General features: G+C 42.4%; 1 protein-coding gene across 1 annotated transcript in view; it reads left to right on the forward strand.

The window, feature by feature from the left end:
* The window catches only part of IARS1 (isoleucyl-tRNA synthetase 1), a 69,316-nt gene that overhangs the window by 41,720 nt on the left and 1,519 nt on the right, over positions 1–26,077 (forward strand). The window contains exons 20-34 of the mRNA XM_069865492.1: positions 3,066–3,213; positions 6,032–6,152; positions 7,697–7,788; positions 8,155–8,232; positions 8,903–9,024; positions 12,089–12,191; positions 12,409–12,492; positions 17,501–17,675; positions 18,333–18,445; positions 18,728–18,823; positions 19,163–19,339; positions 20,991–21,102; positions 22,011–22,136; positions 24,502–24,645; positions 25,577–25,729. Of these exons, the coding sequence (XP_069721593.1) occupies positions 3,066–3,213; positions 6,032–6,152; positions 7,697–7,788; positions 8,155–8,232; positions 8,903–9,024; positions 12,089–12,191; positions 12,409–12,492; positions 17,501–17,675; positions 18,333–18,445; positions 18,728–18,823; positions 19,163–19,339; positions 20,991–21,102; positions 22,011–22,136; positions 24,502–24,645; positions 25,577–25,729 (1,844 nt within the window). The remainder of the gene's footprint in view (positions 1–3,065; positions 3,214–6,031; positions 6,153–7,696; positions 7,789–8,154; positions 8,233–8,902; positions 9,025–12,088; positions 12,192–12,408; positions 12,493–17,500; positions 17,676–18,332; positions 18,446–18,727; positions 18,824–19,162; positions 19,340–20,990; positions 21,103–22,010; positions 22,137–24,501; positions 24,646–25,576; positions 25,730–26,077) is intronic.

Here is a 26,077-nt window from a genome sequence, read left to right on the forward strand (position 1 = left end):
TACAATCGTACATGGGAATTACTGGGCTGAATGAATGCTTATTGTACCATGGGGTTTTGTGCATTTTAGAAAGTTGGCTGTTCCTGGCTGTAGATGATTTTTAAGGAACTTTATGTCTATTTTTATTTTTTCAAAATTTAATATTTGGAGGACTGAGTAAATTATCTTCTCATGTATGTTTGCAGTAGAGAGTCGGGTGGATGTCTTAAATTTGACTGAGATTGTCCTTTACAAATAATTGAGGCTCATTAACAGAATATCAGTGCATTAACAGCTGGAACAATACGAGTGAAAAGGGTTGGAATTACTCGTATGGGAGAATTGTAAATCACAGGTGATGTTTCAGTTGAAAAAAATCTGCCTTTTTGAATAAAGCAAAAGTGAAAATCTCAAACACCAGAAGTTACACTTCCATTACTCGTGTTTTTTTCTATTTCTAAAAAGCTAATTCATTTCTCTGCCTCTGTACTCATTCTGTAATGTCACATTTATTTATATGTACACCCACATAGAGAGTAAAAAGCATGGCAAACTAGGTTCATTTATGGAAAGAGCTCTGTGATTCAGTTGTCTCCACTTATTCACTGAAGTGCCTGATGTGTTCTGTTTATAGAAGTAGCTACAGGTGAGTTTTTCCTTGGCACTGCTTCCCTGCAGCTTTTGCGGAAGATGTGTTTGGGGATTTTTTTGAACTACAGATTTGAAGTATTCTCAGAAGTAGCTTGATAAATAGACCAGTAGAAAATATACATGAAAGTTGTTGAAGTGAATGTGGGATCGAATGGAAAGAACAAACAGAAAATATAACAGTACGGTAAAAGTAACAACCCAGCTTCAGACTTCCGGCAACTTGGGTGAAATCTATAAGAATTGTCCAAGTTCTGTTTCGATGTTGCCGAGAACTGTGATTTGGGCTGTATAGGTGTCGAAGTATGTCAGAAAAGAGTTTATTGGTCAGAATATTTACAAGCCCTTTGCTTTCAGGTACCCTGGGGTAAGTACTGCTGCTAGAAGTGATGCCTTGTGTTTGCCTCTCAGCCTGTTGTTAAAATGCAGAAGAAATAGCCTAGTGCCATGGACTGCACAGAGGGTACTTGATGGTTTCTTGTACCTGGTTAGAAAACTTGGTAATACTGGTTTGCTTTGGGGAGGTTTTATTTCCTGCTTGATGGGCGAGGTCACCAGGTGGAAGTGCACTGGTAGAACCCCGCCCTGTACCCGGTGCCTCATCTCTTTCCCTCTTAACAGCTGTAAGGATCTTGGCCTTGGAGTAGTTCAGGAAATCCGTTTTCTTTTAACATTCCTGTGTTGTAAGGCAATGAAAGGCTGGTATATTCAAAAAACCCAAGCTGTAGCCTTTGAGAGCTATGTTTTCTCCAGTATTTCATCCTAAGAGCTCCTTTAAGACAACTTCTGACAGGTTCTGCAGCGAGTGTTGCTGACATGGGTGCAAAGGAGCAATTTAGTGGCTGCCTCATGCTCCAATTAGTTGGCATCGGTGCCTTCTCAGGAGGAAAAGAGTGGAGGCCCTTTGAAGTGATCGTTAAGGCAGGTGAGTCCCAAACTAGTAAAAAGCCTGGGGTATCCTGGTATGCCCTAGGGCCAAACTAGCTCTCATGTTCAGACCAAGGATATATTTGATTTCTGAAATAAATAATAACTAGTAAGCACAGAGATAATTGCGGTGGGAGGTTTGGTTTGAATATATACTTAGAAATTCTAGTTTCATTTAGGGACTGACTGTTATGTTATCAGGCTTAATTGTTCAGTACTTTTGAAATTGGAATTTGAATTCAGCTATCACAGATAAAAATACTTTTTTCCCTGGTACAGTACTGAAAATGCCAGTTCCTGTGCTGCAGCACTGTCTATTTACTCTGGCAGCTCTATTTTTATATATTCATTTTTAGGCAAGAAGCCCTCTCCTGAAGAATTTATGGTCTAGTATCCTTGAATGTGCTGTGTCAAACCCCATTAAGATTGTAAAGCCTCCCAAAGGGAGTGCTGTAAAGATATATTAGTTTAGAATCAAGATTTTAAAAGTTGATAAAATCTGAGGAAATTGGTTAATAAATTTCTTCTGAAAAGTGCCACAGTCTTTAAAATAACAATGTTTGGTTTGTTTTTTATATTTGGAAAGTTAATGAGGTGTATCTAAATCCAGATTGTATTTGGGAGTTTTGATACCCAAGTCAGACATGGTTTCCTTTTGACTTAACTCGATAAATACCAGTTTGGCTCTGTAGGCGGAATATGTATTTAGGGAAGAAGATGGGATAAAGCATAAAGATTTTCAGGAGCTCGCAGCCAGCAAGGGAGCTGGGCGACACATTTGTCTCTGGAATGAGGAACGCTTGGCTGGAGAGAGGCTGGCGCGAAGTGATCTCTCTGTGGGCAGGGGTGGGGGTTCCTGTACGGCAGAACCCCTATGGCTGAGGAGTTCAGTCAGGGGTTGCTTCTGGTATTGGCCAGCGCCACCTGAATCCTCTGCTTTGCTCTTTTGGGGATGAGGTACCTTTTGGATTGCTAGGAGGTGCAGCCTTTGGCAGCTTTTTTTCTTGAAAGCATTCCTTTCTGCTCTTTTCTTTTGATTTGCCTGTTTTGGCTTGCTTCTTAGTCCTGTGTTTGCAGCGAGCCTGAATTTTTTTATGCTCAAGGAAGACTAGATGGAGTAGAAGGGTACCGTGTCCTTGTTAAGGAATTCAAATATTACTGAAACAGTAGGTGCTGTTCTGCAGAGGAACGCTGATTCCATGCATCCATGGCTTGTTTTATACCATGATAGCAGCTGAGCCTGTGTTATCACTTCAGTCAACTTCTAGAGTAAAAGAGAATTTCAATCCAATTTGCATATGCAGTGTCAGAAAGAGAATCCTGTAGTGCTAGGCAGTAAGTTGTCATATGTTTGTTGGGTGCATCCAGCACTGTTCTCCTTGGAGTTCTTAGTGTGAAACTGTTCCCTTGGGCATCTCTCACTGTGCTGCTCTCCAGGGTCTATGGTGTGTATAAGTGCGTTTGTATCACTGCAGTTTTATGCTTTTAAGTATTGTGTTCTTATTTTGCAGGTTATACCTGATCAACTCCCCCGTGGTGAGAGCTGAGAACCTGAGATTTAAGGAGGAAGGAGTAAGGGATATACTGAAGGATGTCTTCCTGCCCTGGTACAATGCATATCGCTTTCTTGTGCAGAACGTTCAGATTCTGCAGCATAAGGTACAGATCTCTTGAGAAGCAGTGTGGAAGGGGCTTTGTGCTTTTTCCATTTTTAGAGTGAATTAGTATCACAGGGAGATTTAGACTAGAAGGGACCTCGGGAGATCATCTGGTCTTCACCTTCTTGTTCAGTGCAAGGCTGACATCCAAGTTAGATCTAGTTGTGTCTGCTTGCTGTTAATTGCTGTGTTAGTTGCTGTTTGTAGCCTGTTTTGTCAAGCTAATCACCCTGCTTTTTTCCTCTTCTTGACCAAACCTCTTATTAAATAGAGAGGAGGAGTGGAAGGTAGGGAACTGTCAAGACATAACGGTTCTGTTTAACATGTCTTGGTGCTCACGATTCCCATTTATTTGAGATAAATGCTGTTGCTTTCATACTCTTGAAATGCAAGAAGAAGATGGGGCTTGGAGTTTGTGGGGTTAATACGTGCTGAGCTATTCTTTGCTGCTGGGAACACCAGTTATAAGCCAGGTGCTACATGTGCTTGAGGGATTCTTTCTGAAATATCTGTGCTAAGCCTTGTTGGTTTTCTAGTAATTGCCTTAATTAGCATTTGTGGAGTAGCTTGGGGGCAGTAGGTGTCGCTGGTACCGCCTGGAATGCCACTGCTGTTACCCCAACATCAGGCAGTCGGGCACGGCTGTGTCACAGGACGGATGCTGTCGGAGAATGGCATCTGGGGGTAGGTTTCTCTGGGCTCAGAACCTTGCTTAACAGCGTACAGATTGAACACAAATAGAACTGCAAATATGAAATGGAAAGAAAGTTATTTTCAGTAGTGTCTGCTGTGACAAGTTCTTGAGCTAACTCATTTACTGTAACTTTAATTGTGAATCTGCATAAAAATGTTTAAAGTGGGAATACTTGATGCTGAATCCATCAGCTGTAGCAGGGAGATTGCCTCCTGTACCTGACAGTTAATTTTTTTAAAACTTAAATTTTATTTTAAATACAACGTAGGAAAATAAAAAAGAAAATTCAATGGTGAGGAAGGCACATCAGCTGCAATAATGCTTTAGACTTAGAGATTGTATTGGAAGTCTGCTAAAAAATTCTGGATCAGTGACAGGAGTTTCTATGCTTCCAGAATGAAACAGATTAAAATTTCTTTCTGATAGTGATTTTTCATTCAAATTGAAGATTTTGTGTATATTGTATAGCTTCTTATGTAAAACTAATTTTAATGTTTCAGCTAAGATTGATGATAGAAGGGTACCACTTAGCGCAGACTTTTATGGGAGAGCAGCAACTAAGCTAAATGGTTCCGACCTTACAGTATGCCTGAAAATACAGTAGCAGCCTAATAGCTTTGGAGAGCTGCTGTGTGGAGCAATAAGGGCAGCTGGCTTCAATAAACACTGCAGTAAATAGCTGACTTCAATAAATGGTTTTACCTTTTTAACAACCCCTTTTGGGAAGAAAATATACAAAGTTCAGATCCTGGTATGTAACGAATCTTCTCTCAGCATCCCTAGACAGCATCCATCAGGCAAGCTTACACATCACCCCAAAAATAGACTTAGTTTTTTACCATTTGACCTTTGAATTATCTAAAATGTGCTTTGCCTCTTTTTGCTGTGATCCCATTAAATATTGCAAGACCAGCAAAGCTGAGGATGGGAGACCTGGGTGGAAAATCCAGGTGCTCAAGCAGAGAGCTCTGGTAGTTCAGCAAGTGTAATTTTTCTGTCTAAATAGCCAGTGAAACAGCTCCTGTGCACTGTTATAGGTGAAAGAATGTGCTAGTGGAGGTGATTGTGCTTAAGTTAGATTCCATACGCAGGCTCAAACAGCTTTTCCATTGTGTTCTGCCTCCTGCAAGAGAGAAACTGCAATCCCAGTGTCCTGGATTTGGTCTAATGATACTATTATGCTTACTGTAATTACCACAGTAATTGTAGTTGGTTAAATTGTTGCTGACCTCACAAGTGCAGATGCCTTTCTCTCCTACGAATAGTCTCCTTAGCCTACGTAAGTGGATGAATAATTACTGGGTGAAAAAACCCAAACAGATTTTTCACCTGGACTCTGAGGGAAAGGAAAGTCCAAAGAGTCTTAAAACCAAGTGTTGGATACTGTTTATGGATTGGAAAAAAAGGGAACCACCATGCTATTTTCAACCAGTCGTAAGAATGGTCATAAGGAAGAGTCAGACCGTAGGCCACTTGTGTGCTTACCTGGGGTCTTGCTTGCGATGCCCTACAGAATCAGCAAAGCATTAGGAGGTTTTTCAGTTGGATACAAACATCAGTGTTCTGGAAAGCATCGAAATGCACTGTGTGTGCTGGTTGCCTAAAAATTCCACCCGTGTTTCCAGTCGGGGTTGTTGCCATCTCCTGTGCTTTAATCCGTTAAAATTGTCACGTGCTCTTAAAGTTATTTGTGTGCCTTTTGTCCAAATGGAATTCGTCTTCATAGCGTGCATCTTGTGAAGGCTTCAGATCCTCTGAGATTAAAGAGCTGTGTAAATCCTGGAGTCCTACTCTGTGTCTGGAAGCTCTGCCTAATACCAAACAGAGGAGTGAGGGCTGTGCGCTGCCGCCTGCTGCACTGCCCTTTGTCTGCCTGGGCAGAGCCCAGCAGCTGAGCTCCCTTGGACCTGACCGGGTCGGGTGGTGAAATCAGCAGCAGGGCGAGCTGGGCTTTCCTGACAAGTTTTTCCTGCATCTGTGTTTCTGGAATTTAACGTTCTCTCTCAGGAGAGCAGTGAAACAGTGCAGGTGACAAAATGTTCATGGCTGACAGGGGCGTCGGTACAGAGCTCTGAAAATATGCACCCTTGTGACTTGAAAATGTTTTATGTTCTCCTGTTGATAGGATGAGGGAAGAGAATTCCTTTACAATGAGAATACGGTTAAGGAGAGCAATAACGTCATGGATAAATGGATTCTTTCTTTCACCCAGTCCCTCATTCAGTTCTTCAAAGCTGAAATGGCAGGTATGCACGTTTGGCAGGGCGTGTACGAGTGTTGAACTTTGGGAGAAATCTAGTTTCATCCAGGGATTTCCAGATTCCAAATGAGACTGTCAGTTCAGATAAAAGATGTTGGGAAGGTATTAGGGCAAGCAATATGGCAAGCAATCCTTTGTGTTTTAAGGTGTGTTAAAATTCTGTATTTAAAACTAGTAAGCTGCCTTATGCTGTTTTGGTTTTTTTGTTTTGTTTTTACTTTAAAATGCCCAGTATGAGAAATTATTTTACAGAACATTTTTCCCCTGATGACTGGGATTGAAAGGAGCATGCGTGCGCAGATGTGGTTCCGTGTACAGGCCTGCCGCCTTCTTGAGTCAGGAAAGAGTAGGGTTTCCCAGTATGGCTTATGAACCAGGATTATAGCTGTTGAGGGAGAGAAGGGATGTCTCCAGGTTGCCTCAGATCTCTGGTTAAAGACAGATGGTCCCTGAAGGGTGGAGGTTTGAGGTTTTGGTTTTAACCAGTCTCCTAACTAGATAATGCATAGCTGGGAATATATTAGGAATACAAATTCCCACATAAATAATGTCTTCCCCACCGTCGCTTGGGTTTTCTGAGCACTTCCTTTTTAGGTTTAAGTACCAGCACTCTGCCTTTAGGAACACTTCAGTTTTAGAGAATGCAATGAGAAGTGTAGCGAGGCTTTAAAGCAAAGATCCATTTTATTCAGTAACTGCTTGATTAATGGAAGTGATTGCGAACAGAGATCAAAAAGCTCTTTGCTTTTAGAGAAGTTACATACAAGTTTTTCCTTAGAAAAGCGAGTCCTTTTTAAGGACTCCCAACCCCCAGTTCTCTCACGAACAACTCAAATTTGTTTTCCTGGTTGCATAGTGATGCCCACGATGACCTTCTTTTGTGTGCTGGCAGTCCTCCATGCTTTTCAGTTTCACCGAATGTGAAAATACAGCTATGTTTATCTTCCTCCCTTGTCAGGTTTGCTGTCACTTTGCATTCTTCTGGCCTATTGTGTTACCAGGAAAAATAATAACAAATTGCAAATAATTCATAGCAAATCAATTGAGATAGGTGTCTCATTATAAATCGGGCAAATGAAGAAAATGTTGGCAGTAATTGATAATAAAATTTTATTTGCGTGATTCTACAATGATTTCTGTTGAACTTGTAGCAACTTGACGGTATTTACAGCATGTGCAAAGCTAGGATTTGCCAAATCCTTTGCGATTAATAGTCTCTTACCCACGATCCTCTTTACGAGTCAGATAAAAGCATAAGGCTTCCATAATGCATGTTTGTGTAGGATTAGGGAAGTATTTAGTGGTTTGGGGATAGATGTGTTTGTCTTGAAGCAGGAGAACCGATGATGTTCCATTTCAAAATGTTTTTAACATAACGGTGTGTCTGATCACCTTTTTGGTGTTACCACTGTGTGCTTCTGCTCAAGTAGGATCTTTAATATTGGGGCTGCAAATGATAATGTGTTTCTTTAAGTGAGGAGCTTGATGCAGAGGGCTAGGGTTAACGGCAGTGGATGTGTTTCCTTCTAGCTTACAGGCTGTACACCGTGGTCCCACGATTAGTGAAGTTTGTTGATATTCTGACCAACTGGTATGTTCGAATGAATCGCAGAAGACTAAAGGTGAGCATTGATTTCGGCAGTCTCGGACTGTGACTGAGATCCTAGGAGTCTGTTAAAGCAATACACAGCAGCCTCATGGTGCTACGCAAAGTCTTTATGCTGCAGTTCCCATTCCATCAGTTCCTAACTGGTAGTGGGAATGAGAAGGTAACGTTTGTTTCCTTCTCTTTGCTTTATGAGGAAAACACCAACCAAAGTGCCCAGTAATTCTTTTTCATGTGCTGGATGGGACTGAGCAAAACGAATACAGCTTGGAAAACGGGTTTATTGCATTAACATAGGAAACACTGCAAGTTTATTGAAGTGCACTTACTGGTCCTAAAATTGCAGATGTTGTTGTTTTTCTTTTTATCAATTCTTTAATAGGGCGAGAATGGGACTGAAGACTGCATTTTGGCCTTGGAGACTTTGTTTAGTGTCTTGTTCTCCATGTGCAGACTTATGGTAAGGGAACTACAGCCCACTGCAACTATTTGACATTTTTTATGTAGTTTAACACAAAGTATGCATTTTTGTGTCTAAGTTGACCATAGAAACTAAGCGTGCAGGGAATGAAGACATGGGGATTAAAACCATAGTGATACTGATTTGGGTAGCATGGTTCATTGTCCACTTCCCCCTTTTCTCTGCTCATCTGCCCCACGGTGCTATAAAGAAGGTGAATACTGCCTGACTGATAGAGACATGATTTCTTGCCTGGTGCCCACAGGGGGCATGTAAATATCAGGAAGGAGACGAACTTTTTCATGGAAAGGGTCACTGGGTGCTGGCAGAGGCTGCCCAGGGAGGGAGGGGGTTGAGTCACCTTCCCTGGAGGGGTTTAAGGGACGGGTGAACGAGGTGCTAAGGGACATGGTTTAGTGTTTGATAGGAATGGTTGGACTCGATGATCCGGTTGGTCTCTTCCAACCTGGTTATTCTGTGATTCTATGAATAAGTAGTAGCAATTTCATCATTTATTTCAGCCTACATTTTGAATACTGTCACAGTTCTGCATTGAAGGGACACCATGTAAGCATTTTTTGCTGAACTGTCCTTATGCAATTCATAATTATTATTGACTCACAATGTGCAAACAGTAAAGACAAGACAATGATTGAATGCAATGTTACAGGCACCATATACTCCTTTTATCACGGAGCTGATGTACCAGAATCTGAAGACACTTATTGATCCAGCCTCGGTTCAGGAAAAGAATACTGAAAGCATCCACTACCTCATGCTTCCCCAAGTGAGGTGAGCGACACCTGTTGGGTGGCAAGATGGGGGTTGGGGTTGATGGGGCTTTGGTTGGTTGGTGGGGTTTGGGTTTTTTCTCTTTTCACCGAACGGTTGCTCTTCTGCTTGTGTTTAAAGCTGTTTTGCGTGACAAGAAAGCAAGCTGCTTTAATAATGTGAGTATTCCTGTGCCTGAGGAAGAATTTTTGTATGGTAGTTAACACATTCTTTTCTATAAGCAAAAAAAGGTTGAAGTTGAGATTAACCTCTGATGATGTTAGTCTCTGCTGCAGGAGAATGTTTCAGTAGCAATACACTTAACACTCCACTCTTGGTGTTAGCTAAGAATTTTATTTTCCCTCCACGTTTAGGCAGTAGACTCGTGCTGGGTTAACGGATTATAGGTGGGAGGGAAGATGGTTAGGAGCAATGCATGTTCCCAGCTCATAATGTTTTCTTCATATGGTAGGCAAGAAATATCCTTTTTACCCTTCAGAATGTCCTGACTAGAAGCTGTGATGGTTGCCTATGAAGGGCCCAAGAGCATTCTAGAACTTCCGTGTGGTCCATGCATTTGCAAGAACATGTACATCCCCCCGACTCTAGGCCTTTCATAGTGAAGACTGATGCCAGATCTCTTGTGAGTTGGAGTGATTGTTTTGCATGAACCAGGTATGGAGCCAGCAGAGTGAGTTCTGGCTTCAGATCAAGAGTTTAGACCATTGTCCAGAGATTGCCATTTCCTTGTAAGAGGATACATCATAGAGGAGAGAGCTTTTGTGGAATCGTAGAATCATTAGGTTGGAAAAGACTTTAGAGATCATCAGCTCCACCTGTACCACGGTACTAAATCATGTCCCCAAGCACCTCACCTACCTGCCTTTTAATCACCTCCAAGTAGGTTGTTTGGATGCTGGTGAGTGTGGGTTTCTGTCCATTCCAGTGTCTCACAAAGGTCTGGGTCCGTGGTGGTTGTGCTGGATGTACGCTCTGGGTTATCCATAGTATCAGCTCAACCCAGGTAGAACCTGACAACTGAAATTGTTTTGGTTTGGGGTTTTTTCTTTGTTTTCATCCTGCCAAGGGAGACACTAGTGTTCTCATCAGCAGTTGCTCCTTAGTGCCTCGGTGCTACGTTAGTGGGTGAAGCCAGTGCCTGCTTCCTAACCTGCTCTCAGTTACTCAGTGAGAGAAAAGCAAACTCGCCTTTTGCATTGCAGCGCAGTTTGAAAACCCTCAATGACAAGGCAGCTGACCTTGATGCTTCGCACATGGGTTTAAAACTGTAAACCTTCTAGTAATGGAGTTTCTGTTATGGGTGTGGTATCCTTTGAGGAAGGTGTATGTTCTCTGACAGCTTTAATAGCAAAAGTTGCTGCAGCAGGGTCTGGAGACTGACATTGTGATGGTGCTGATTTTCTGTTCCCTGGAGAAGTGCTGCAAAGAATATGTAATCACGGAATGCAGAACTCATCAGGGAGTTATCAGAGATGGATTTGAGCTGCTGTAGAATGGAGGAGTAGAGGGGTAGCCGGCTATTTGCAGGAACTTGGTTCAAGCAGGGGGTTAGCATGAGTGTTAAAATTGGCGTAGTCACTTCTGATTCCTATCAGGGCTAACTGGCTTGCTGCTGTGTGATGCAGGCACATGATGTATTTTGAGTGGCTTGCACAGTTTTCCCCTCTGTCATGTACTCTGCTTGGATTTTTGTCTGCTTCTAAGTGTAATTTACTTGGTCCCCTGTGTGTCAATTGTTGCACTTGTCAGATAAAAAGACATGTTTTTCAGAACTACATTATTGTTGAACTTCTAGAGTCTCACCTTGAGTTGCTAAGCACATCATTGCATTTTTCTTTGAATATTGTTCTGATGACAGCTGAACTTGACTCAATACCTGTGCTACAAACCCTACTGAGATATTGCTTGGTTGCTTAGTGTTCAAACAGTTTGGTTATATTAACTTTATGGATCTGGTCTGTGAAGACTCTTCTCATTTTGTGGCTCCACAGTCTTGCTAAGTAGTGGCGAGTAACACTGAAATACTGCCCCATCCCATGGTCTGAGTCGGTTTTGGTCACAAAATCCTATATTTTGTGATTTACGTGTTTCCAAGTTTTTGGAGGACCGTCCCGAAAAACTGGCTTTTGGAAGAACAAACACTTCAAGATCAGTAGCAACGCCTTAATCAAAGCCCAGATGCAGGAGATGGGGATATTTCAGTTTTAAGTTCTGCTTTGACAGTTCTGTTGTCCTGGACAATCCTTGTTGGATGCATGTGTTTCATCCCAATACTTTTGCTCCTTACACTACAGCAAGCAACTTCGTCCATTTTGCGCAGAACTGTTCGAACCAGTTCCTCTGGTCTTGGTATGACACTTGTGTGGGTTTAAAGGAGCTGCTTAATTCATGCAGCTACTCAAGAAATCGGAAAAACATCTTCAGAACATTTGGCTGCTAGTGCGTTTGAAACAAGATGTGAATGTCGGCTTACTCAAAAAAACCAAACAACCCAAACCAGCCCTCAAAAAGCCAAATAAACCCCCTAACTCTCCCTTGCCTCAGAAAGGAAATGCGATAAAATGCTGGAGTCAGGAAAAGTGATGGAGCCAGGAAAGATGACAGAACTGTCTAAAACATCAAGCTAATGTATCTAGCATGCCTGAAAAAGATTATAAATTGAGATCCAGTGAGTTGGTTGCATTATAGATGTTTCATTGTTAGTATAAAGATCCTATTTATAACATCTTTTTGCATCTTCTTGTGATATTATTGATGTAAATCTTACTTTTTATTGGATATTAATAGAGTAGGTAGTATGACTCAATCTGTCGTCTTGTTAGAGGCGCGTAGTGGTGCTAACAAAAGATGTCAGAATAGCTCCATGTTTTGTTTCCGAGTTGTTTCCTGATCATCATCTTCACAAAGAGAGCAGAAAATTCTGTTTGTTCCTTTGTCGAATCGCCCCAACCAGGTCATAATTGAGTCTCTTGTAGGAAATTTGAGAGAAGGGGTGAAATGTTTTCAATCTGTTCTAACAGATGCAATGGAAATGAAGCAATGTAATGTTTGCTTTTTAATCTAGGGAGGATCTCATCGACAAAAAAATTGAAAGTGCCGTTTCTTGTTTGCAGTCTGTTATTGAGCTTGGACGCGTAATCAGAGACAGAAAAACCATTCCGGTCAAGGTTAGAACTCCTAACATTTCTTACCTACACCTTGGGAATGTGCAATGGCTTTAACTTTGGGATAAGGCTGGGAAAATTGAATATTTAAGTTTAGAATACCAAACAGAGTTCAATAACAAAATTATTCAAAAGACAAATAACAATTTCTGACATTTGTTACTTACAGTTGGAAGGATAAAAGATTCTGGTGTTTGTTTTTTTTTTTTCTTCTCCCCAGTATCCTTTGAAAGAAGTAGTTGTTATCCATCAGGACCCAGAGGCTCTCGAAAATGTCAGATCTTTAGAGAAGTACATACTGGAGGTAAGAGCACAGTGAACATGATGTTTAACTGGATTGTGTGTGCTGGTTACTGAAACAAACCAAACCCTAACCTCCCCTCCTGGTGATGTCTGTGTGCCGTCCTCAGTCAGCCAGAGTGCTTGGAAACACTGAGTTGCTCAAACTGGCCACGTTGCACTAAGAGGCTGTTAGAAATGTTCTTTTTCTTTGACTGAAAGGAAAAAACATTTGCTGAACGAAAGTAAGACAATAGTCAATGACACGTTGTCAAAGAGATGGATTGCAAAATCCCTGTTCTGTTCAGGGCATTAAAACCAGTTGGACAGTAAGTGGGAGAGTCGATGGAGAGGAGGATTCTGTGTAAGGGAGAACAGGGGACCAGTCGAGAGGTTTGCAGGATGTTGTTAGGAAGCAAGATGTCAAATGTATAAGGCGTTGGTCTGTTGAATTCCATACACTCATCTGCTCCTGTATGCCAGTGTGCTGCTTTAAAAGTGTGTTCATGAGAGAAACGCATCCTGCCCTGCTTCTCAGGCTTTGTTTGGATAAAAGCCCCATCATTCAAAACAAGAGCAGTAACGCTTCTAGGTTTGTTGAGTTTGACTTCCTGAAACTGGCTGCAGTTTCTGTTCTATTCAATCCTATGAAAGTCCTTAGTATTTTAAGAAATGAAATTGAAGGAGTCTGTTTCTTTATAAACTTCATTAATTTAAGTGTTTAAACTATAAATAAATCTTGTAAACTTCGGTACTGCATTTCAGAGGTTGTAGTGACGATATAAAGATGATGATGATTATTATTATTTGTTGCTTAGAAGACTTTGTATACTGGGCTTTTTTAGTCTTCATGTTCAGTTAAGTTTCATTATAAGTAGACTTTATATATCTTTCACATCTGTGATGTGCAAGAGAAATCAAACAGTAAGAGGGAATAGTGAGAAGGTTTCAGCTACAGTGATGAATTTCCGTGACCCGTGGTGTTTATTCAAAAAGGAAAGGAAGGAACCCCCAATTCCATATCAGTATGCCTTACAACTTCTTTCTGGGTGCTGAGGCCTTAAAAGCACCTTCCAGACCTGTGGTTCTTGCTGCTTTCATCTGTCGTGATTGTGCATTTGATATCCTGAGCTATGCCATGTGTAATTTCTCTGTCTTAGCAGCCTAGGGGCTTTATAATGGCTTTGCCTGACAGGGGTTATAGGAAATAACATCTCTACTGTGAGACTGGAGGCCTCTTGGATCCAATCTGGCAGGCAGTGAGGGGCGAAGGAAGAGCCTGGCTGAGCAATGTTGCTGTCCCCGAGCAGTCTTTATTTCCTCTTGCTGCAACAGTCTCTTTTTGGGACTGACGATTGCTTTTCACCCCGATGTTTCATTGTGTTGCCTGGGGAGATAAGCCCTGGCTTCGTCTTGGTGACTGTGTGTGTTCTGGGGAGGAGAGAATTGCGTTTTGAATAGCCGCTCTTCGCTAAGGCAGCAGAATTCTGAAGGAACTGATTTGGTGGTGTTGTTGGCCACAATGAGTACGTTAGGCTTGAGTATAAATTGGAGATTTCTTCATGGCAATAATTTCGGTGTGTTAGTCCAAGTTGTCACTAGAATCCTTCCCTCGTGCAACCTTGTTGTGTTTGTGTGTGTCTCTTAATTCATTGGGGCAGGATACATGCTGGCTTTTCTCTCAGATGGGAATCGAAGGAGTGCTCTTGTAAAACAAAAACGCCTTGGTAGTCGTTCAGGTGCTTTTCCCCATTCAAAACCTTCTGATAAACGTATTTCTGAGGAAGGGATACTGGCCTCAATGCAGACCCTTGTCAGGAGAGAAGCATGGTGTAATACAGAAACTAACCAACCCCCAGCATCTCCTTAACTGTTAGAAGAGGTTTCACAAACAAGTCTTAATCCAGTTCCTGACACCTGTGAGACACAAGCTTAGCCAACTCATGTCTTGTCCCCTCAAACCTGCTTGTTGGAAACAGGCTCTGTTTAAAGGAGCAAAAACCAGAAGGATAAGTGCTTTGAAGACCGATGTAGCTGTACGTGCGAACAGTTCACAAAAGACTTCCCTCCCTTCCGTGACAACTTCCCCTCTGGGCAGTTGAGCCCCATGGATCTTTTCAGTAGCAGAATTTTGTGAAATTTAGATTAACGTCTGACATGTTTTCTTGATCTGAAAACGGGATATGAAGATTTTACAGAATCCAGTTTTGAGGGAGGTAAAGGATTGCTTACTCAAAATACTTCAAAAGCTAGCTGACAAAATTTGCTGTGAATTTCTACAGCCAGTAAAAGGAAATGAAGGAACCTAACAAATTGATAATTCGTTACATAATCGGATTGTACAAAAGTATGGTTTAATTTTATTTGTCTGCTCCCCCAAACAAAGGTAAGGTGTGTCCTATGGGGAGATGGGTTACAGCAAACTCAAATGCCATTGTGGAAGCACAAATACAAAATATTGTCTGTTGTCCTCTTTTTATTATGTATTTTAACATTCAGCCAGCAAGCTGATGTGCAAGCTTAGCGTGTGTTTTATTGTATTTCATAGCAATCAGGTCTGGTTGTTTGCTAGGATGGGTCAGAGCCAGGGAGGTCAATGGATACAGGCAGACAGGGTGGTATTGCTTGGGATGAATTTGCAGCTTTGTTCATCAATCTCCTACATATTCAGAACTTTAGAACATTTAGTTACTGCCAGAAGTGTGTTTCTACTTAAATTGCAGGTGCCAGAGGTAATCTGTAAGAAAAATTACACCATTTGATTTCATGCAGTTGCTGACAAAAGGATTTGGAAAGTGCTCTTGTCAATTCTAAGGAAATTTCATTCATCACTTTTTCAGAAGTGGCTGCACTCTTTGATCTGCAGGCTTACTCTGTCGTCAGAACACAGCAAATAATTCAAATAAATGCATTTTAATATTAGAACTCTCTATAGTATGGAGTCCTGCAAAAATTACCAAGCTCACAAAATGAAGTAAGTCCAGAAGGCTTTTAGCAACAGTGCGTGGTTGAGTTTTATTCATTAGTGTTTGGGGCCTTTTACTGGCCTCGCTTAGGGTTTCTCTTCTGAACTGGTGCCAGTGAGATGTGTCTCTCAGTAAATGTCACCCTGTGTGCAACTGCAATCTCATTTGCATCCACCCTGTGTACGCCCAGAGCCCTGGCCCCTATGTGTGGCTATAAGGAAGGAGAACGTTGCCTTTCTCGTCTGCAAATTCAGGGTCTGCCAGTGTTCTCTAACGACAGCGGTGCGTGTGACATGGTGCAGTGGCCAGAGTCCATGAATGGGCTCAGTGAACTGATGCATGAAGCTGTGGCACTGTGTGGTCCTTCAGGATTTTGTTTCTCCCAGTATTACACAATCAGTATTTATTTTTCTTTCTAAAGAGCCCAGCCCAGCTGAAGCACAGTGCTCGTGCTCTGTCCTGAGGACTGGGTGCAGGAGGGCTACCCACTCTGATCGGGTCTGGGACATGGCACTGACAAAAGCCCTTCTGCACAGGAAAGCCCGAACATAGAGGTGTTCCAGCAGGCAACGGGAAGGACTAGTTGCCTTGGTTTGTCTATGAGACTTGAAATATGTGCCAAGGAGCTGATTTTGATTGACTGGGAAGCTAAAATTAAGAACTTCAGTCAAAGCACTACATGGAGGCAGATATAAATAAACCTAAGGCTTGCTTTTGGGGAAGAATCATTCTGTTTTTATTATTGACGATGCATGCAGCAGAGTGGATTCCTAATCCAATTGGCACAGAGAACCTGCCCTGATGGAGCTGGCTTATGTGTAGTTTATCTGGCCAGGCAATTCAGGAATCAAGTCCCACCTTGTGTGTGTCTCTGACTTAGCTTTGCCTAGCAGGGAGAGAAGCTTCTTTTGAAGACACAGTAACACTGGGAAGTGGTGCTGTTATTGACAGGAGGTACACAGAGCCATTACTCCTTGGTGTCATGCGCTTGTTGGCTGGATGGAATTCCATGTGGAGAGCTTTGCTCTGTTCTTTCAGTTTAGCATCGTGCGATGGTCAGGGTATGTAATGGAGGTTTAGGGACATTTTGATGGTGGTTCTTAATGTGCTTATGTGATGAGGAAAGTATTTGTAATGAAGAACATACTAAATAACTTAGTGGTTTAGGCTCGTGGCTCATCCAGTACATCGTGCTGTTGCCTGCGGTGGTTGAGTCCATTTAGAGAAAACACGAGCATCTGGACGCATTTTGCAGCAGGCTCCTAGCACAGCTGCCCACAGTGACTGTGTTGGAGACAGTCGAGGGCACATGCCTGCCTTTTCCTTTAACAGCTTTTTGTGTGACTGCTGACAGAGTTTAAATCCTTTTGGTTCACTCCTGCTTACCTCCTCTGGGGGCCTTGAGTTCTAAGGGTTAACTGCTTGTTTATCTGCTTTAAACCAAGCTCTGACTGTTTCCACCCAGGGGCTTGGTGAATAACAGTTTTACATTCCTTACCTGTCTCTTTCTTAAGTTTTTAAACCTCACTTGTATCCCCTTCAGCTTTCTTCTCCCAAAAGAGTTCTAGCCCTGGTCTTTTGACACGTGGCAGCCGTGCTGTCCTCTGAATCAGCACCACTGTGTTTGCGTTCAGGTACAGGGACAGAACCTGCAGTTTTCTGGCTAAATGCATGCTGGAAGGACTCTTTCAGCAAGATCTATCTTTCCAAATTTTGCCAGGCCGTTTCTAATGCAGTTACACAGAGGTGTATCTCTTCAGGCAGTAAAAAGGTTGTTGAACCAGAGGTCTTGCTTGAGAGCTGGCTGGTGTCTGTTAATAACAGAAACATCTACCAAAAGGCTGAGGAGGGCAGGATTTCTGCTCAAGGGTGATTTCAGTAGGGGTTGAGTTTATCTGCTCTTGCTGTGTTGGCAGAATACCTGGTTGATAGAGACAACCATATAAAGATAGGCAGCGTGAGACTTCGACTGCCTTCATCCTGTGGCCCCTGGCCTCCTGCCCTCCCACAGTTGTCAGAGGTGGCTGGTCTTTAGCTTCACTTTTTTCTCTTGGTGTGTTTGTATAGGAGCTTAATGTACGTCAAGTGACATTGTCTACTAATAAAGACAAATACGGAGTCCGGCTGAGAGCAGAACCAGATCACATGGTGCTTGGGAAGCGCTTGAAAGGTGCATTTAAGCTCGTCATGGCTGCAATCAAAGAGCTGAAGAGCGAGCAGCTGGAGGAATTCCAGGAGACAGGTATGTAGTGGTAATGACCACTCAACAGTGGCAATGTCAACCAAAAAGAAGATTCAAAATCCTTTGGCTCATCAGAGAAAGTCAAGCATTTGCTCTTGACTTGTGTATGTTAATCCAGTGTCACAGGAACAGGTGCAGAAGTGCCCCCTGTGGGCTTAGGGGAGCTGAAAGCCTACCCCTCTGTTACCGTCCTGGTTGCATTTTTATGTTAACCGAAACAGGAGAAAAGTTGGTTTTGCTGTTTTGCTGAGAGTAGCTTAGAAGCTGCCATGGATACTAATCTTACACTGTTTTCCTGCTGGAAACTGAGTGTATGTGTGTGATAGTTTATATTCTGGAAGTGTTGCTGTATCTGGTTAGTGACTGCTTGAGTATGAATATTTATTTGGTTGTGCACATGGGTGATTTGTTTTACTCTGTTCCATTCAGACGGTACGTAAACAGTTGCTGAAGCATCTGTGAGCGAGTTTTGTGCCTGTACAAGTTCTTGTATTAAAAATTGGAGTGTGGGATAGTACCGTGTTTTTCTGGTGCTTCAGTGCTGTTCAGATGGGTTCTGTTTCGTGTATGTGAACAACTGACGCTTGTCTTGGTTGTCTTAATTTTTTGATTTTCGCTCTGATGGTAACAGATGCTCTTCATCTGCTGATTCCGCAGGCACCATTGTTGTAGAAGGGCACGAACTCCACAGGGAAGACCTGCGTCTCATGTATACCTTTGATCAGGTTGCTGGAGGGTCTGCCCAGTTTGAGGCACATTCCGACGCTCAGGTATTTTCCTGGTTTGTTCTTGTTTGTTTGTTTAAGGGAATCATTCTCTACAAGTAATATGAAAAGGATGAGGTGAAAACCCAAATGCCTTTATTTGTTCAATTGGTTCAACAAATTCCAGGAGCCTGTCTTCAGAATTTTGGAGGTGTTAAAGTCCTCTCTTCAATGCCGTATTTCGTGCGTGAGGAGTTCTGTGATGATGTACCTGAGCTGCTGAGTGAATTAGCACTGCCTTGTTTCAAGTTTGTTACCTCTTCAGCCCTATTCTGTGCATCACTTCAGGTTTTAGTGCTGCTGGATGTTACCCCAGACCAGTCCATGGTGGATGAAGGAGTTGCCCGGGAAGTGATTAATCGTATCCAGAAGCTCCGAAAAAAGGTTAGGAAGCAACGGTTTGGAACAACACATTTTAATTTACTTTTAAGCAATCTTTGGGCACTGTGCAGCAGAACTGACCTTTTTAATTAAACATGAAGCCCTGTATCATTTACTCCTCATAGACAGCTTACCAATAGGACAGAAATGATTACAAATCATTATTTTCATTTTGGATTTCCATGCTCCAAACTGGCTAGAGCTGAACGGTGACCATCAGCCACAGCGGATTAGCTGATTTATTTATCTGTCCTTGTAAGAGATCTTTCCTGAAACTTAACAGGTTTGTTTGTGTGAGAGTCATCTTGCTGTCATTAATGGTGTATTTTGTGTGTCCTGCAGCGCAATCTGGTTCCCACAGACGAGATTACAGTGTACTACAGGTCCTGTCCTGAAGGTGACTACCTGGATACGGTTATCAAGGATCATATGGATTTCATTTTTGCAACTATAAAGGCTGACTTGAAACCTTACCCGGTGCCTACCTCGAGAGAAGTTCTTATCCAGGAAACAACGCAAGTAAGAAGGAATGCTCATTGTCTGTGTTGTCCATGTTGTCACCTGCTTTTAACTGAGCAGAGTGCTTCCATTGCAGGAAAACCTTGTGTCAGTATTTATTTGGGGGATGTAGTAGGTATTGTGTTGTATTTATAAATTTCCATATTAATCTTTTTGGTTTAAAAAAAAGAATAGTTGGGCTTTGCATGTGTGGTATTTCTGAAAATGAAGGTGCTTGAGTACCACAAAAAATATCTTGGGTAGCCATTTGTGTCAGCTTAGTCCACCCAGCTATTTATGCTGGGATTAGTGCGTAGTGTAGAGAGCAGATCTGTTGCTCAGATTTGGTTAAGTTAATATGCTTTTGTATTAGAAATGTTCTCCTTCAAGGCTACATTTTGCCTTTTGATTTAAGACCAGCCTCAGCTGCTAATGCCTGAAGATGCTTGTTTTTAATCCCCTGTGTATCAAATTCAGTCTCTTGTACCAGTGCAGTTGCAGAGATCACATTCTCATGTTTGGATCTGAACTGTTTGCTTTGACTGCTTCTTCATGTTTTTTCTACGCATATTTTGATTACACTCAGGATCTCTGTTTCTGTGAGATTATCCTGGGTTGGTTTTTGATACAAAGCCTGAATGCGAACTCTGCAGACCTGCACTGAGACACAGGAACAAAATCAGCAGTTGCTAAGAAAATACTGGGAGAGGAAAGCAACTGCTTGAAAAGGCATTTTTAATTGTGGTAGGATTTTATAAACACCAAATGAGATTTGCTCCTTGCTGCTCTTTAAGTGCCTTTTCCTGGTTCACAGTGGGAGCTCAGCAGAGTGGCACTTTCACGTTTTTCCATTCCCCCTTGGACTGACTTTTCCCAAGGCTTGGCTCTAGGTTTATAACTGTTTGGTTGAAATGGCCACTTAGTAGCACTTATTTCTCTAAGTGATTTCTGCGGGATGCCTGTTTAATTACCAGTTCTCACTAAGAAAACTTTTTGACTGTGGTTCCATTGAAAACTGTGTAAGTGCAGGTGTAATTCCAAGCTGTGCTTAGCTTGGGAAGGGACCTGTGCTTGGAAGGGCACAGACTTAAAACTGTGGTCTAAGACCACAAGTGTTTCTGTAGCTTTGCTACAGGTTCCCAAGTCTCTTCCTCCTGTCTGTCATTTGTAGCAGCAAATACTGTTTCTGTCCCTTGTTGGGGTGTTTGAAGCTTTAGTGGGTTGAGTGGGTGCTGCTGGGAAGCTACTCACAAGGGCAAGGCAGCTCCTGCCCTGGGCTGCTTGCAGGGCCCTTGGCTTCTCCAGGCAGCAACTGGGGGCAGGGTACTGTCCTCAGACACCCTGAATTCCCTCTGGAAAAGGCCCCTCTCCCAGTATGTTCACTTTGGGCCATATTTCAGACGGCTGTCATCACCGCTCGTCTTTTGTGCAAATCAGGCTGTTAATGCCCCTCTTTCTTATGTGTTCAGTACTGCCATATCCTTAACATCTGTTGAAGACAAGTTGCTGTTTGAAGAACTCTGAAGGAACAAGTGGCAAAAGTTGCTATTTATTGTGAGTTGGGTTTAGTGTCATGAGACAAAATCTGAGCGCTGTTTATTTAGGAAAGTATATTATTGTGTTTGCTTAATTAAACAATCTTCAAGTAATCATAACATTCCTCTTCCTTCAGCTGAAGGGATCAGAGCTCGAAATTACTCTGGTCAGAGGTGGTTTGTGTCAGTCTGTTGGTCCAGCCTGTGCCTACGTCAACCTCAAAGTGTGTGCTAATGGGACAGAACAAGGTAGGGGTGTGCCAGGTGTCATCTGTTGGGGGTGGTGTTAATGGAGTGTTTGGAAAACAGGAAGATGAATGTTGGAGCCACAAATCTGTGTGAAAGCTCCCACCCAGGAGTCACTCCACATGCTTCTTGAAAATAATTTCATTAAAAGCAGGACCATGTGGTGCCCACAGTGCCTTCTGACGGGGCCCTGCAGTGGGTGTGCAGGTGTGCACACAGCGTGTGTCGGGTGTCAGAGGAGGTGCACGCGCTCTGTGTGTGTGTGTGAAGCTGCAACTCTTGTGACTTTGTGGAGGAGCGGATGGGTTTGGAAACCTGAGGTGTGAAGTATTGGGCTGAAAAAAATACTGAAACTGGAGAATATGCTGACTGTGTCTTGGATAATCGGAAGATGGGAACAGTGGTGTTAAGTGTTACAGGGTTGAGTTAATATATTAAAAGGGCAGAAAATTAAATGCACTCTGTGGAATTCTCTCCATCTGTGTACAGTTTGTGTGCCTTGCTAACATGGTTAGAAAGCCACTTGCTGAACAGTAATGAACGTAAGCTGCTAGGCACCTCAGTGGGCACAGTATGTCGGGTTTTTTAATAGCTGTATTTTTCTGGATTAATTGACAAATTAATCTGTTATTAATTGACAAAAATGTGACTGCTTTGTTAATAAAACTGAATAGAATTTCTGTGCTGTAAACCTGGAGGACACTTCAGTTCACTTCTGCTTTTCTTCCCTCTTTCTTTATTTACTGCAAAAAATTTCTGGAGGATGCAGCATTGCCGGTTTGAAGTTAGGTTAGAAACTACTGGAAAACAACTGAGAACACTGGAGTCGATTAGGAAGAAGTCATTAGGAAATCATTGAAACTTGGCTTTTGCTTCCAAACTGCATTTTAATTGTGTCATTTCGGTTGTAGATGGTGTGTTGCTGCTTGAAAATCCCAAAGGAGATAATAGCTTGAACTTCCCTGGACTTGTAGATGCCATCTCCTGCATTTTTGGTCTTAAAAATTCAAACCTGACAATTTTTAATGGAAAAACAGGTAAATGGGGTATGACAAGGGAAATTGGAAGTCTTTCTAGCAGCAGCTAGGGGTTATTTACTATATAATTTTTATATATATATATATATATATATATACACACACACAAATCTGACAAGAAAATGCGTTAGGAAACATTCTGTTTTACAGTACTTAGCTTATGGGACTGTGTTTATGATCACATCAGTGTTTCCAAAAGCTGCTGCTAAACGATGCTCTTCTCTTCTGTTATCTAATTTCCACTGCGATTCTCATCAGGACACAATCTGATTTATTATTCCAAAGGCGTTTCTGCTGGGGCCGGGCAGTGCTCTATGTTGATGGCGAGCTGCCATCAGCTTCTGCATGGCTTTTTCCCCTAATGCCTCAGTAGGCAGGGTGAGAATTCAAATCGAATGCAGACTGCTGAATGCAGTTGCTTTTTTGCCCTAGAGAAGCTTCAGGAGCTCTGCATTTCTTCTTCTTACAAAATTCAGTGGGATATTTTTGTGGCTTAAACTTGGCCTCTATTAAGGCATGAGAATGTGAAATATTGTCTGTAGGTTATCTATAGGGCTATGAGCTGCATCGTGGTTTTGTTCATGACTAGGAGCTGAAACTGAGAAGAAAAACATCATGAGAGGAGTTACAGTTAGTGAGCGTGAGACCCTGCCAGCAGAGCGGCGTCCTCTCCCCTGGATGAGGATGCTGGTTTATTATTACATAATGTATAATATTTCAGTGTAAGTTAGACCTTAAAAAGTAGGGACTGAGAACAGGATTGCACTCCCCACCAAACGCTTTAGTGAACAAATCCCGCAAGTAGAGCACTTGCGGTGGCCACGCTGTGACTGGCCTCAGGTGACTGAACAGAAACAGTGAGCTCTTTGCGTGGCCGTGGGGTCGTGTGGAGGCTCCTCTTGAGGTTTGAACTTGGTCTGTTTTCATACCGTTCATAGTGAGTCTAAAACGAGTTGTGCAGAAAGGCTGGAAACTGCACGTGTGGTGCTGGGTGACTGCAGGAACCTGAGCGAGCGAGCTGTCACAGGAACACTGCTGAAGTGACACCTGAGGGGTGACAGTTGAATTGGCTCTTGGAGAGGCTGTTCTGGGGCGGCTGTGGGGCTGCTAAGGGGAACAGGCGTGCAGGGTCTCGTCAGGGCGGGCAGGGGCTGGCGTCCGTCCCTCTGTCTGAGGGGATCGCAGAGAACGGTGACACGCACTGGATGGGTTGTTGCTGCGCTGTTCCCATGTGCCTTAATAAAATTGTGACCCAGTAAAACACTATTTCTGGCTCTGCATTTTCCTTCCTGTGGTTTTTAGGGCTGTCCACTTTACTTGCAGTAATTTATTATCTTGTTTTCTAATTGTAATGAAGATTTACTTAGGGTTGCATAATGGCAGAAACCCAAGCAGTTCTTTTATTATGGCAGGCTAAAATATATCATGGCCCTGGTTTTCAGTGTAACATCGGGATAATGGGATAAACATTTTCTGTCCAGCAGTGAATCAATGTGTTCTGAGTAACTGCGAAGCTCTAAGCAGGGCTCTGGGATTTGTACTGATCTCCCAAAACTGAGAACAGAATTTGTCTCTCCTTACAATTTTAAAAAGAAAATAATTTAAAGGAAAGAAGCCGGACTCAGGCCAAGCGGCAGCAGTGCTCATCAGCGAGTGTCTTTGCTCTGGATCACAGGAGAGCTGGAAACCGCCTGGACTTCTGGTTGGGAATGCTTTTTGACATGTGCTTGGTTTTTTTGGTAGAGGCCTGTCTTGAAAAAGGCTTATTTTAAAAAATTATGGGAATAAATGCAGCTGTAAATAATGACAGGCTTTAAAACGGGGGGGAAGGAAAATGAGGCAAAAATCCCCCTGCAGAGCTCTCAGTCCACCTCTTATTTCATGCTTACGACTTTCAGATGTCTAATTCATTTCAAATTCTATTCTGGGCACTTTTCTGAACAGGAGTACAGAAAGAATTTTTAAATTTTAATCTTTGATTTTTGAAAGGCCACGAGGCTCTAAGGAACCTTAGAAGAGGTTAATGAGATAGAAGGGGTTGTCTTAAGTGAATAATTTCTTGCTTGATTTAAGCTATTTAACTACTCTTATTGCATGAGTAATCATGTCGTATGTTTATGTGTGTAAGAAATGGTACGTAGGAGCTAATTTCCACTGAAGTATTCAGCGTTGTTAAGAAAATGAAATATTTCTGCTCAAATTCCATTTTTTGAAATGGAGAAATACTCTTTTTGGGCACGGAGTTGCGAATGGGAAATGCTCCACAGTGGAATCGGTAGGTAGACAGCCACATTGTCAGCTAACCGAGTGAGAAGTGGCCTCTGCTTCCCTGTAATGGCCTGACTGGTCTCATTTTCTGTTTCAGAACTGCTGAACAAAACTGACTTGCTGAGTCTCAGTGGGAAGACTCTGCACGTGACAGCAGGGCCAGCACCTGCTGCGCCCAGCGCTCCCGATGCTCTTCTCTGCCAGTACATCAACCTGCAGTTAATGAATGCCGCGCCACAAGGTGAGGAGGATGCCTGTCTCTCCTCATTCACCAGCTGAGCTTTCTGTGACAGGGGTTTTGGACACCGCTGGTGAAGATCAGCACATACTTTTTCATTGGCAGGTGGTGATGTTCTGTATTCTTTTCCAAGTATGTGCTTTCCGATAAACACAAGGTTTTTATTTAGATTTTCTCCCTGTTTTCAGAGAAGGAAAAGGAGAGCCAGTTTGAGATAACGAACAGCAATAAAAAGTGATTGTTTCCCTCTTTCCGACCACTACCTCAATCTATGCAGCTTGTTTTAAAAAGCTGAGTGTAAAACTGACCAAAAATGAAGGAGGAGCCAGCTCTTTACCAAGGCATTTTAAATGGCCTGTGAAACACTTCTCAGTGCATCTCAAAAGCCAAATGAATTGTATCATTAACCTGATCTGGAGGAAAGAGATGTGCATGTGGTTCTGTTTCACAGCTGCTGCTCTTTTAACCTCTACTCTGGCACCTCACACTGAAAAAGCCATATTGTTAGAAACTCACTCTTCAGTTCTGCCCTAGTCTGAGTCCTTTCTGTCCTGTGCCCATGTGCAATCTTATTGATTCTACTGGAAGCCTGTGTAGGCCAAAAATGTGGTTTTGATGTGACAATCTTAAAATGCTTTGTGAGCTTCTCTAATTGTTAGTGTTTTGTGTGTCCTGGTTATCCTGCTGTCCCATTAAAAGAGTTCTGCAGGATTTTCTTTTGCTTATTATATTAAGCTATTAGAAGTGACTTATCCTGGTTCTGTAAATCATAGTCTGTGTTAGTGAATATTTGCAAGTAGGTTGGTGTTGATTATTCAGTGCTATGAAGTAGTAGAGATGAAATGGAAGACAAAGTCCTGAATTCCAGTTTACCAGGATAAATGCAATAATGTCATTCCTTGCTGATAGTGATCTTGCTGTTTATCTTGTTCAGAATGTCAGAAAGGAACAGTGGGAACTCTTCTAATGGAGAATCCTGTTGGACAGAACGGATTAACGTACCAAGGTCTTCTACATGAAACAGCAAAAGTTTTTGGGCTCAGAAGCAGGAGGCTAAAATTGTTCCTGGATGAAGCGCAAACTCAGGGTAAGCACAAACTTCTGGTTTGCTTGTCTGAGTATACGTGGAAGTTTTAGTTGAGGAGCAGCCAAGGTAGCCTGAGACAGAGTTTAATAACTAAATGCACACTGTTTACACATTGGTTTCTAATTTCACACAGTAATTCTATATTTATTCAACAAAATCCTTTAAGCACACATTCATTTAGAAATTCAAAGCTCTGGTGCTTTCCTTTCCTGAAGTGTCCAAGACCAGTTCTGTAGAAGTTTCTTCCTTTGGAGCCATGAGGGTCAGCCAGCAGTGCCAGTGGTAGGTCTGTGCTGCTGTGGCTGAGCAGAGCGAGTCTCCTCCGATAAGTGCGTGAGTTGAAACTGG

Source organism: Phaenicophaeus curvirostris, chromosome 11 (assembly GCF_032191515.1).
Source record: "Phaenicophaeus curvirostris isolate KB17595 chromosome 11, BPBGC_Pcur_1.0, whole genome shotgun sequence".
NCBI classification, from domain to species: Eukaryota; Metazoa; Chordata; class Aves; order Cuculiformes; family Cuculidae; genus Phaenicophaeus; species Phaenicophaeus curvirostris.